Below are 11,182 nucleotides of genomic sequence, written 5' to 3'. Positions count from 1 at the left end.
AGACCTTCACTTTTCTTTGGCTATATCAGTCTCATTTATTGTAGTCAGCTCCTAGCACCTGCAGTCTTTCCTGTATAACTCTGAGAAGTTTTAGTTGAAAGTGATCTTTACACAGCATCTTGATATGAAACTTGGTTCACGTTACAGATCTACCAGAAGGAGCTTCAGTTTTGTTGCATTGGTAGCAGCAGCCATGATGATGATACTGGTAGAGAATAATTAGGTTTTCCCCAAGTTTATTGCCATAAATTGATCTTACTTGACATTCAGTTATCTTAGCTGGCATCCAGATTGCTTTCTGGGAGACAACTCCTTGTTTTGATAAGCCTCTAAAGCCATCAAAAGGTAAGACCCTACAAGCTGAGTGTTAGCAGGAATATAGAATGAGAATGCTCTGTGTTAGAAAATACAGGGAGATTGGTTTTCTTTGTTCCTCTAGACACGAGGAGAATACAAAGGGGAAGTCTTGGGGGTTGAAGGAGAATAAACTGGAAGCTGAGGAGCTCCGTGAAAGCAGCATGGCCTGATGGGAACAGTATGGATGCTAAGCTGTGTGGTTCCACGGCCTTCCAGAACCCTCAAACTCTGCATATAGCCCTACATTCAGGCCTCTTTGAGGAAGAAGCTTGAGGTGAAAGTGTTGCTTCCTTTATTTGAGGATAATAGAAATGAAGAAATAATCACAAAGGAGAATGTTGGGACAAAGTATTTCAGCAGAAACAAAAGATTTAAAAGGAAATTTGTGTCAGGCTAAGCATGAAAATTAAGCTCCCAGGGAAACTCTTAAGGTTTGTGGCTTCCACAACTATCGATGTTTTTAATCCATTGTATCTGTCATTTAGAAGAGAGATCTCTAGGCTGCATTGATTTTAACATTTAATATGTGGATATATGTGATATTATCCCCATTTTCAGTTGAAGAAAACAGAGGATCAAATGTTACATAATTGAAGTCTACATGGCAAGATGGTGTCTACAAAGCTAGTAAGAAAAGGTACTCTGGAAGGGCTGTGTGTCTAATACTAGAGAGAAAAGAAAGTACAAATCTACATAGACCAGATCTGATGTCATGAACTCTTGCTAACATGGGCAGTCCAGAGTATGCGACCATTTCCCAATCACAACAAAATTACACTTAAAAGCAGTCGGTACAGCCATGCATCTTGGCATCAAGATGCCCTCAGACCCGACCTCTTGATCAGTAGGACTGAGGGTAATTAACAAGGTTGTTGAGCAGTGAGGGGTATGAGCATGCCTTGTAAGAAGAGAGGCCCAAGATGCGGGGCAATGGTTTACAACTGACCAATTAAATGCTTATTAGAGATTTACTATTGCCAAAAATATGAACAGGGGTTATGGAAACAAAGGGGGGCAGAGTTCCTTTCCTCAGAAACCAGCATGTGAAGAGAAAGGAGTGTCTCCAACCCTAACCCAAAGTGGAGGACCAAGCTGAGTATGCCTGATCAGAGATGCTCTGCTGCAGGTGGTGGGGGGTTGTTTGGCAAACGGGAGCAACATTCAGATGCAGACTTAGATTCCAGTTTTTAGTAAAATTTTGAGGGAAGAGTCATGTATGTTAGACAGCAACATTGAGAAGAATTCATTCAGAGGTGTCAGAAGCGTTCTATTAGCTTAGCTGAGAAGCAGGAGTGAAAAAGAGTACATTTAAATTTAAAGCTAAATGTTATCAAGTTTATACTGGAGTTTCTGGGAAACTTGAGCAAGAGAGGAACAGGATCACAATGGTATTCTGGGAAGATTAACAAGATTAACGTGCCTCAGAGTTCAGGAGTGGAGAGAGACGGAAGCAGGGGAGAGCAGTCTGTACATGTCATTATTTGGTTGCGATGACAAGGGTGTGGTCAGGAAAGTTCCAGTGTAAAGTCTTTGGTCTTTGACTTGCTGGGCTTGGGGTGCCTGGGAGGGCAGATGCATAACAAAGCATTTAGAAAGGAAAAACATGAAATGACGATTCTGGTTAAATATGGCTATGCAAATGGTCCTTCTTCAAAGATCTTGTAGGAAAGTCCCTCCTTTGTTATATTTTCTTTGCAAGAATTTATCTCCCTTATTCTTAATTTAGGATTGAGTCAAGGACATGATCAAAATTTCTATAGAATCACAAAAACAAGTAGAGGAGATTGGGAATTGGAAAAATCCCCAGACTGAAGTACTCTTAGAACATGTGGGTTTGATTCTGATCTCCTTAAAAAAAAGTCTTCTGGGTTGCATTACAGAAATGCAATTTTGGTAGAGATCTTGATACAAATTGGCCAAGTATGAGAAAACGACTGGCCATTGACCTCACCCTGACTGTGAGGCTGTCTTTGTGTGCATTTGAAGTAAACAAAAAGAATGCATGTTTGATGATACACGTGGCTTGTACAATTATCCTAATTGATTCTGGAGTATTACTAGTCATAATCTGGAGAAATCAGTATCTTATTTGGAAGTACATGGCCCACAGTGATAATTTTCATATTTTTCCCTCATGAGGAACATATTAAAGTAAAAAAATTGAGGGTAGTGATTTTGGTTGATTGAGAAAAGTACAAAGGAGTTTATAGATTAAAAAGCATATATGCCTTGTTGGAAGAAAATTTAAGTATCTGAGAGTACGTAGAAACCACTGGTTGTTTCTATACTCTGCAATTTCTTTAAAGAGTCTAATTCTAAAGATGTCTCTCTGTTCAGCAGGTTGTATTCACATGTAACTGATATGTGAACATGCTTTGGAGTAGCCCAGAATCTCCAACTTTGACTGGAAAGTGGGAAGGCTAGATCTAAGATTAGCTCTAGCTCTAAGTCTTAATGACTGATTTTAAGTATCTGCTTTATCCCTTTGAAGTTCAATTTGAATACCCAATTTAAATAACAGAACATGGATGGAATTGGAGGCCATTACATGATGTGAAATAAGCGCAACAATAGGCTTTAGTATTACCTAGCAGAGGAGAGCAGCTACAGGTAACAGGTTAGACATTCTATAAACAACAGGAGAGGAATTGGTAGGCTCTGAACGCAGAGGAAGGGTGGGGAGGTGGAGATGCTGGTTGCCTGAATGGATCAGTTCCTCTGTGTATCTGTTGAAGTACTGAACTGTGAGAAAAAAAAAAAAAGAAAGAGAGATAGAAATATCACACTGTGGTTCCATAACAATATGCAAGTGTTACATGCTAATAAAATAATCTTAAAAATTAAAAAATGATAACTCAAATGATAAGAGGGCAAAAGGAAGTAAACAGTAAGCTTAGTAATAGAACTTAATAAATAAAAACAAAGAACAAGAGAGAATCAAGAGGATCAAAAAGTAGGCTAACTTTTTAAAGACTGGTCAAGAATAAGAGAAACATAGTACACATATACAACGAGCGGAGAACAGAAAGCTGTCCCTGAAGATGGAACAGATAAAGCAGATTTGGTAAAAATTTAATAAATTTGTTAAAATCTACCTGCCAAATTTACTACTCAAGAAAGAGAAAGCCTCAATTGTCTCCTACAACTATTAAAGAATTTCAATCTGGAGATAAAATTCTTCCCATAAAGAAAACATCAGACTCAGATAATCTGTACTAATTTCTAACAAAACAGATTTCCAAATCTATTTAACATGCTTGTGTTACAAGACAGTAGGTTATCCCTTCCACGTAATATCAGGCTAAAATACATTTGATTTAAAAAATAAGTATTTGGCAAAGAAAAATAGCTATAGTTCAAATCTACTTATTAATCTATGGAAAGAAATCTTAAACATAATATCAGCGAACCAAATACTGAATCAAGGTAAAAAAAGAAAAAACATAACCTCATGCGGAGTTGCTCAGTGTAGTTTTGTTTTGCAATAAAGAGTAGAATTACCATTAGAAAAATTTCTGAACATAAAACACTATACTAACGTTAGAGTAGAAAAACATAGCTGTCTCCACATTACAAACAAATCCAGTGACTTTAGTTGTTTTTATACGACGTGCAGGGAGAAACCCCTTGCTTGCTCTCACCAGCCCTGTTCCGGTCACGGGTGATCCCGGTGCTCCTGCAGCTCTTCGAGGTCCACGAGGAGCATGTGCAGATGGTGCTGCTCTCCCACATCGAGGCCTACGTGGAGCACTTCACCCACGAGCAGCTCAAGAAGGTCATCTTGCCACAGGCGTTACTGGGCCTGCGAGACACCAGTGATTCCATCGTGGCGATTACCCTTCACAGCCTCGCAGTTTTGGTCTCTCTGCTTGGACCCGAGGTAGTTGTAGGTGGAGAACTAAGATCTTGAAACAAATTGCCCCAAGTTTTACTAAAACGATTGACCTTTCTCCAGAAGGAGATCAGCTTTCCATGAATGGAATCTCAGATGTGAAAAATGCTCCAGAGGATAGTGACAATTGCCCATCAGGTTCTAAGAAGTCTGAGGAGTGGCCTGACTGGAGTGAGCCAGAGGACCCAACTGAGGGCACACAGATGTGGCCGGGAGAAGCACACGACGGGGCAGGGTCCCGGTGTCCTGGTGTGGCTGTGGAGTCCCCCTGTGAGCCCAGCAGTGGAGAGGCGGAATCAAACCCGGGCGTTGGCATCTCTGCTCCAGGACCGGTTAGCCCAGGGGGCCAGTCGCCTGTTCCTGCTTCACTGTCACTCACTGAAGAGTCGAAGACCCGGAAATCAAGTCTACCCCAAGAGACCAGTCTAGTTCCAAGTGGGGGTGACCCAAACCAAATGCAGCTACCCAGAGTGTTGTCACAGGAAAGGCCACTGAGGATGCCATCGGAACTTGGTTTGGGAGAGGAGTTTACCATTCAGGTGAAAAAGAAGCCAGTTCTGGACCCCGAGGTGGACTGGTTTGCTGATATGACCCCTGACATTAAGCCTTCAGCGGCTTTGCTTATTTCACCTGAACTGAGGACAGCAATGATGGTCCCTGACAAGGATGATGCCTCACCAGTAAGCCAGTTTTCCTCCAAATTTGCTGCAGCAGAAATAACTGAGGGGGTAGCGGAAGGCTGGGGAGAAGAAGGGGAGCTGAACTGGGAAGACAATAGCTGGTGACAATGGATGTTGTGGGCTAAGGAGTTGATTTACATTCCTTAAGCTGAGCACTCAGGAACCGGGCCTAAGGCAGTAGCACCTAGCCTTTGCAGACTCATTGGCGTCCTATTGTCCTGTTGATGGGCTTGGGGGAAAGAGGAGATAATATGGTAATAAAGAGGCTTGTGGAGAGACGGCTCCCAGCACTTGTAACACCATCATGGTCTCCATGTGTCGGTGCTTTTCGCTCGGACATTCGCCGTGCCTACTATGCCGGCTCAGCTAGCCGCGACAAATGGACATGAGTTAAACTCAAGGAAAAGTCAAATGAATACCTCAACAACAGGCCACGTGCACAGTTAGACCCAGAGCAGCCCATCTGGCCCATCCCAGGGGATCTTGCTTCCAGGCGTGCCAAGTGGAGTGTGACAAGGGCTGGGTAAAAGCTCTGGACGTCCAGAGGCTCTGCTGCTCTCCACAGGGAAAGCCTGCGTGCATTCGACACAAGGAGCTGAGCAAAGGCTGGACTGACGCTTTCTCCAGAAACTTCTGGAAGTAAAGAAAAGAAATGCAAAACATCAAGCTGTTGAGCTTAATTTTGTGCCATTTCTTTATTAGCAGAGAAGCTCTATTATGACATACAACTTGCTGAATAAATTTGTTATAAATGATATAAATGATTTTAAATTGCTACGGTTTCCTTAGGCAGCTTATTTATTTGTTTACAGTTGTACTGTGAGGGTCTGGGCAGTAACTGTTCCACGTGTATGACGTTGTACCAAAGCTCTTAATGAGAAATACCCCCACACACACAACCCTGTTCTCTAAATGTCAAATAAAGACCATTTCACCAGAAAAGAATTATTATTTTTTCCATGATGCATTTTTGTAGGCATAGATCTTCCTTCCTCTCCCTCGTCTTCATCCCTTCCTATTGTTGCCTCCCACCTTTTTCTCCCATATTATCATGGAAATTTAGTCCTTTAGTAATAATTACAAGGTTAACATTCTGCTGTTTAAGTGTATCATGGCACTGTATGTATAGGCAAAAATAGAAAATCTACTATCATACTGCCAGGATATGTTTACACTGTTTTATTGGGAGTCCTCCTTTTATTCTGGAGTAGAAACATGTGCTGCAATTAATCTTCACTTACCACTACACTAGCCTCCATTATACAGTCCGTCCATGAGAATATACGTATGTATGTGTTTCTTTTGTGTTTTTGCATGAATGCTGTCTTATGTCAGAGAGAGCAAATGATATTTGTTCTTTTGGGACTGGCTTATTTCACTAATCATAATAGTCTCCAGTTAGGATATTTTGTTGCAAATGGCAGAATTTCATTCTTTTTAATGGCTGAGTAGTATTTCAGCGAGTAGATAAACCATGGTTTCTTTATCCATTCCTCTTTCCATGGGCATCTAGATTGTTCCCAGGTCCAGATCAGGCGCATAGAAATGCTGACAAATGCTGCAACCTTGCCTGGTCTGGTTTCCCTCAGCCACAATATTGTGCTCCCCACAATAAATAAAAAAAGGAGTATCATTAGTTCTCCTATCAGGCCCAGGATCTCATGTGTGCTGGCTGGTGCCACAGACCTGCTTTGCATGGTCTGCCCTCAGTCCTGGCCTTTGCATATGCTGGCAGGGGCTGCAAGCTGGCTGGTCCAGCCTTCCTTTCATCCCCTGCTCCTGTGTCAAGTGGGTTCCTCTCAGGTTAGTTGTGTAGACCAGCCTGGCTAAGCCCATCACCACCCCCAGCTCTCTGTGCAAACCAGAGGATCCTGCAGCCACACAGAAAGCCCGCAAGTCCTGTACAGATTCTACCACAGATTGGGTTCTCTTGCATTCTGGTGAGTGTTGTGGCTTAACCTGAGATGGCTCACCTCCTGCTCCAATACTCTCTGCTAGTTGCTGTAACCTAGTCCAGCCAAGTGTAATCTCCAGTCCTGGCATTTGCAAGTACCAGTGGCTGGAGGACAATGTTATTTAGCCTAGTTGAGGTCTCCCACAGGGGTGGTACCTTGACTTGACCCATACATGCCCTCCTGTTGCCCCCCCTATAAACCACTCCATCTCAGCTCCCTCACCTACCTATGAGTGCAGTGGCTGGGTTTGTGAAAGCTCTGAGAAGTGATTCAGCCTCTTTCAAATGTGTCTTCAGCTGCTCTCACTCCAATATATACCAAGACTCCCTTCCCTGGGCAATCTACAGCCCCCTGCCTGCAGGCAGAATGTATTGTGTCGGGCCCAGGGCTTCCCTTCTTCCCCATCTTGAAAAAAAAAACAAAAAAAGGGCCTGGCGGTGTGGCCTAGCAGCTAAACTCCTCGCCTTGAAAGCGCCTGGGATCCCATATGGGCGCCGGTTCCAATCCCGGCAGCTCCACTTCCCATCCAGTTCCCTGCTTGTGGCCTGGGAAAGCAGTCGAGGATGGCCCAATGCATTGGGACCCTGCACCCGCGTGGGAGACCTGGAAGAGGTTCCTGGTTCCCGGCTTCGGATCGGCACGCACTGGCCGGTTGCGGCTCACTTGGGGAGTGAACCATCGGACAGAAGATCTTCCTCTCTGTCTCTCCTCCTCTCTGTATATCTGACTTTGTAATAAAAATAAATCTTTAAAAAAAAACTACAGCCAATCCCAAAAGGTTAAATACCACATGTTTGCCTTAATTTGATATGATGTTATGTATAACAAGTTATGTTATGAATGTTATATGTTGTGTATAAACCAAAATTGAAATGTCAATGAGGTGGTCACAGAAGGTGGATAAGAAATCGCATTTACTTTTACCATATTGGTTACTCATTACTATGTCAATTAATTCCATAATGATGTAAATTTTTGCTGATGGTATGTTGGAGCTTTTAATTGATTGGGATGATACTCTGCTGGCTCTGTCTTCAGACCAGAGAGGGTATACCTAAGAAGCCGTTGAACTTGACTAGACAATAAGATGCTGGACTCTATGTTTGGTATATGCTTGCAATGGGGGAATCTCAACTGAACTTGAACTGTGGTTATGCAACAAGGTGGAGGAATCCACCATGGTGGGAGGGTTTGGGGAGGGGTGGGGAGAATCCCAGTACCTATGAAACTGTGTCACATAATACAATGTAATTAATGAACTTAAAATAAAATTAAAAAAAAAAAAAAACAAAAAAAAAACAAAAAACAAACAAACAAAAAAAAACTACAAAAAAACAAACAAAAACAAAACAAAATAGAACAAAAAAAAACCAACAAAATCAACAACAAAAACAGAAGAAGAATAGGTGACTATGCTGACATGCTGGTATAGTTAAAACAAATTGGCACTAGCCAGGCCCAAAATGCCCTCCAGCTATTCATTGCTTTTCTCCCTGCAGTGTAACACTTGGCTAAGTGCAAGGCAAGCCAGGCAATTACCTACAACTGGGCAGCTGGGGAGTTCCTCTTTCTTGGAAAACCTATACTGTCACCCCTTCCATTCAGCACTGCAGCATGGAGCAAAGATCCCCATCAGTATAGATGCACTAGTTGCTTAGCCCCAATCCAAAGTTTCAGACATAGCAGAGTGTCAGTCTTTGTTTAACAGTCCGTGTGCTTCCCTCTTTCTGAACCGCTACTTGGGCTGTGGCCTCTACAATTGCTGAAGTGTAACTTATGCTACAAGACCAGTTTAAGACCTATTTTCCTCATGAAATTCTTCTGATTTCCCAAATTATAGAAATCTCTTCATCTACAAAGATTCTACAGGTTTGTGTCACATTACTGTAATGAGCACAACCAGTCACTAAGATCTTATTTTTGCATGATTCATCTACCAGATGACAAACTCTTTAAAAACTTATTGTCCAGGAGAATCAAGATGGCAGAATAGGGTAAGGACACATTTAAACAGATGGAGAAACATTTAATCAGGATGAAGCAGAGAGGATACGTTCCAGGAAATAGGAGAGGACAGAACAGCAGCAAAGGGGTACCTGGAGACTGACAGACACAGGAAAGCAGCAGAAACAACAGTGTGGTGTTGCAGTGACTAATACTCCAGCAGCATTCAGCTAATGGCGATCTGAACTTCACCAGCAGCCGGAACTCCAGCAGCAACCAGGTGGGAAGGGACTTTAACTGGGAGCTTGGGAGGTTAACCCAAAGAACTGTCCATCCTGCTGGTCTGTTTGATTTGATCAGGAGCAGAGACAGAGCAGCAGATCCCAGATGGGTAGTGCAAGAGCAGAGTAGATTTCACAGCCCAGTCAGCCCCCTGGAGCCGAATTGGGCGCCATTTTGCATAAGGAGGCAAAGACAAGGGGAAGGACTGAGCATACACTGAGCTGGGAGTGAACTCATTTCTGACTCAGTGAACTGCATCAACGTGGCATCCTACAGGTTCCACCCAAGACAGGTCTGGGTAACCCTCAGATCAGATGGCCAGCAGATCAAGAACTCTAGGAGTGGCATGTCAGGCACCATTTTGTACAGTGTGGCAAAAGTTTTAGGCCTGCAGGGGACAACAGTGACCTGTGCATGTGCTGAGCTCACGCGAACTCACTGAGTTCAGTGGATTGCACTGGTCCTGCAGGAAAATAATATCGACTGTGGCATCATACGGGTCAAAATAGGTCCGTGTGGCACCAGAGCTAAGAGCCAACAGGTTCCGGGAAGATCAGCCCCACCAACAACATAGCTTTATAGGACACCTGGTGTCTCCCTAATCCTGGGACCTGCTCTAACCGAAAGTGGGAGAAAGGTTGCAGAGACAGCAGTGGAACCTCAGCACGGTATCACACGAGCTGGAGACTGGTGAGCTAGGAGTTGGTGCTGTGGAGACCATGGTGAAAATCTAACATAAGAACCCAGAACTGAAATGGCACAAGTGGCTGAAAGCAAAGAACTGGGTACCAACGGCAATAGGTAAAATCAAACTGTAGACCTGTGGGTGACAGAGGTTAGAAACCTGCCCTAAGGGGAAAACTCTGCTAACCAGAAGTACAATGACCAAGAGCAAAAGAAGAGACACAGGCAAAAATGAATTATTACCAAAAACTCCCCTGCAAAGGAGCAAAACCCTATGCCAATCTCAGAGTTAACTGAGTAAGACATCAGGAAAATGGGGGACACAGAATTCAGAAAACTCATTTTAAAGCTTCTGATCAACAATGAGAAGAACATACAAGAGTTCAAAGAATTTAAGGAATATGTTAAACAGGAAAAACAGCAATAAAACAAATTAAGACTGATATATCAGAAATTAAGAACACAGTAGAACAAAAGAAAAGTACAGTGGGGAGTTCCCAAAATAGAATGAAGCAAGCAGAAGAAAAAATCTCAGAATTGGAAGATATTTGCTGTCACCAGGGGGAAACAAACAAAAAGCTGGAAGCAGAGCTGGATCAGGCTAAAAAAGGTATTCAAGAATTGAAAGACACTATTAAGAGGCCTAATATAAGAGTTATGGGAGTCCCATAAGGTGCAGAAAGAGAAACTGGTTTTACAAATATATTTAATGAAATAATAAAGGAAAATTTCCCTAATCTAGAGTAAGAATTGGGAAACAAGATCCAGGAGGGGCACAGAACTCCCAGCAGGCTTGATCAAAAGCGATCTTCACCAAGACACATGATCATCAAGCTCTCTTCAATCGAACTTGAGGAAAAGATCCTTACATGTGCACATGAAAAAATTAATTGACATATAAAGGAATGCCAGTTAAACTCACGAGAGACCTCTCACAGGAAACTCTACAGTCAAAAAGAGAATGGAGTAACGTATTCCAGATTCTAAAAGAAAAAAAGTGTCGGCCCAGGATAACATATCCAGCAAAGCTTTCTTTTGTCTTTGAAAATGAAATACAATTCTTCCACAGTAAAGAAAAGTTAAAAGAATATGCCTCTTCCAAAACTGCCCTACAAATGATACTTCAAGATGTTCTCTTGACAAAGAGGAATAGCACCCAACAAAACCCAAAGGCAAACAGGAAGAACATCCCAGTAAAATGACAACAGAAGACTAAACCAGTGAACAACCCATTCCTAAAATGACAAGACCAAATTATCACCCATACATATTAAACCTGAATGTAAATGGCTTAAGCTCAATCAAACGTAATAGATTAGTAGACTGGATTAAAAAACAAAACCCATCTATTTGTTGCCTACAACAAGAGACACATTTCACCAACAAAA

At 42.5% G+C, this 11,182-nt stretch overlaps 1 protein-coding gene across 1 annotated transcript; it reads left to right on the top strand.

Annotated features, from left to right (window-relative positions):
• Nucleotides 1–2,279: 2,279 nt before the first annotated feature.
• LOC101532782 (protein-associating with the carboxyl-terminal domain of ezrin-like) lies at nucleotides 2,280–5,035 on the top strand. Its single transcript, XM_058656312.1, is given in 3 exon segments — nucleotides 2,280–2,315; nucleotides 3,953–4,250; nucleotides 4,253–5,035. Coding segments are annotated over 3 exon segments (1,116 nt in total). The 3' UTR covers nucleotide 5,035.
• Nucleotides 5,036–11,182: the final 6,147 nt, after the last annotated feature.

The sequence above is a fragment of the Ochotona princeps genome, chromosome 2 (genome assembly GCF_030435755.1).
Source record: "Ochotona princeps isolate mOchPri1 chromosome 2, mOchPri1.hap1, whole genome shotgun sequence".
In the NCBI taxonomy this organism is placed as follows: Eukaryota; Metazoa; Chordata; class Mammalia; order Lagomorpha; family Ochotonidae; genus Ochotona; species Ochotona princeps.
Note: the sequence above shows the minus strand (reverse complement) of the source record. Positions and strands in the feature narration are given on the sequence as shown.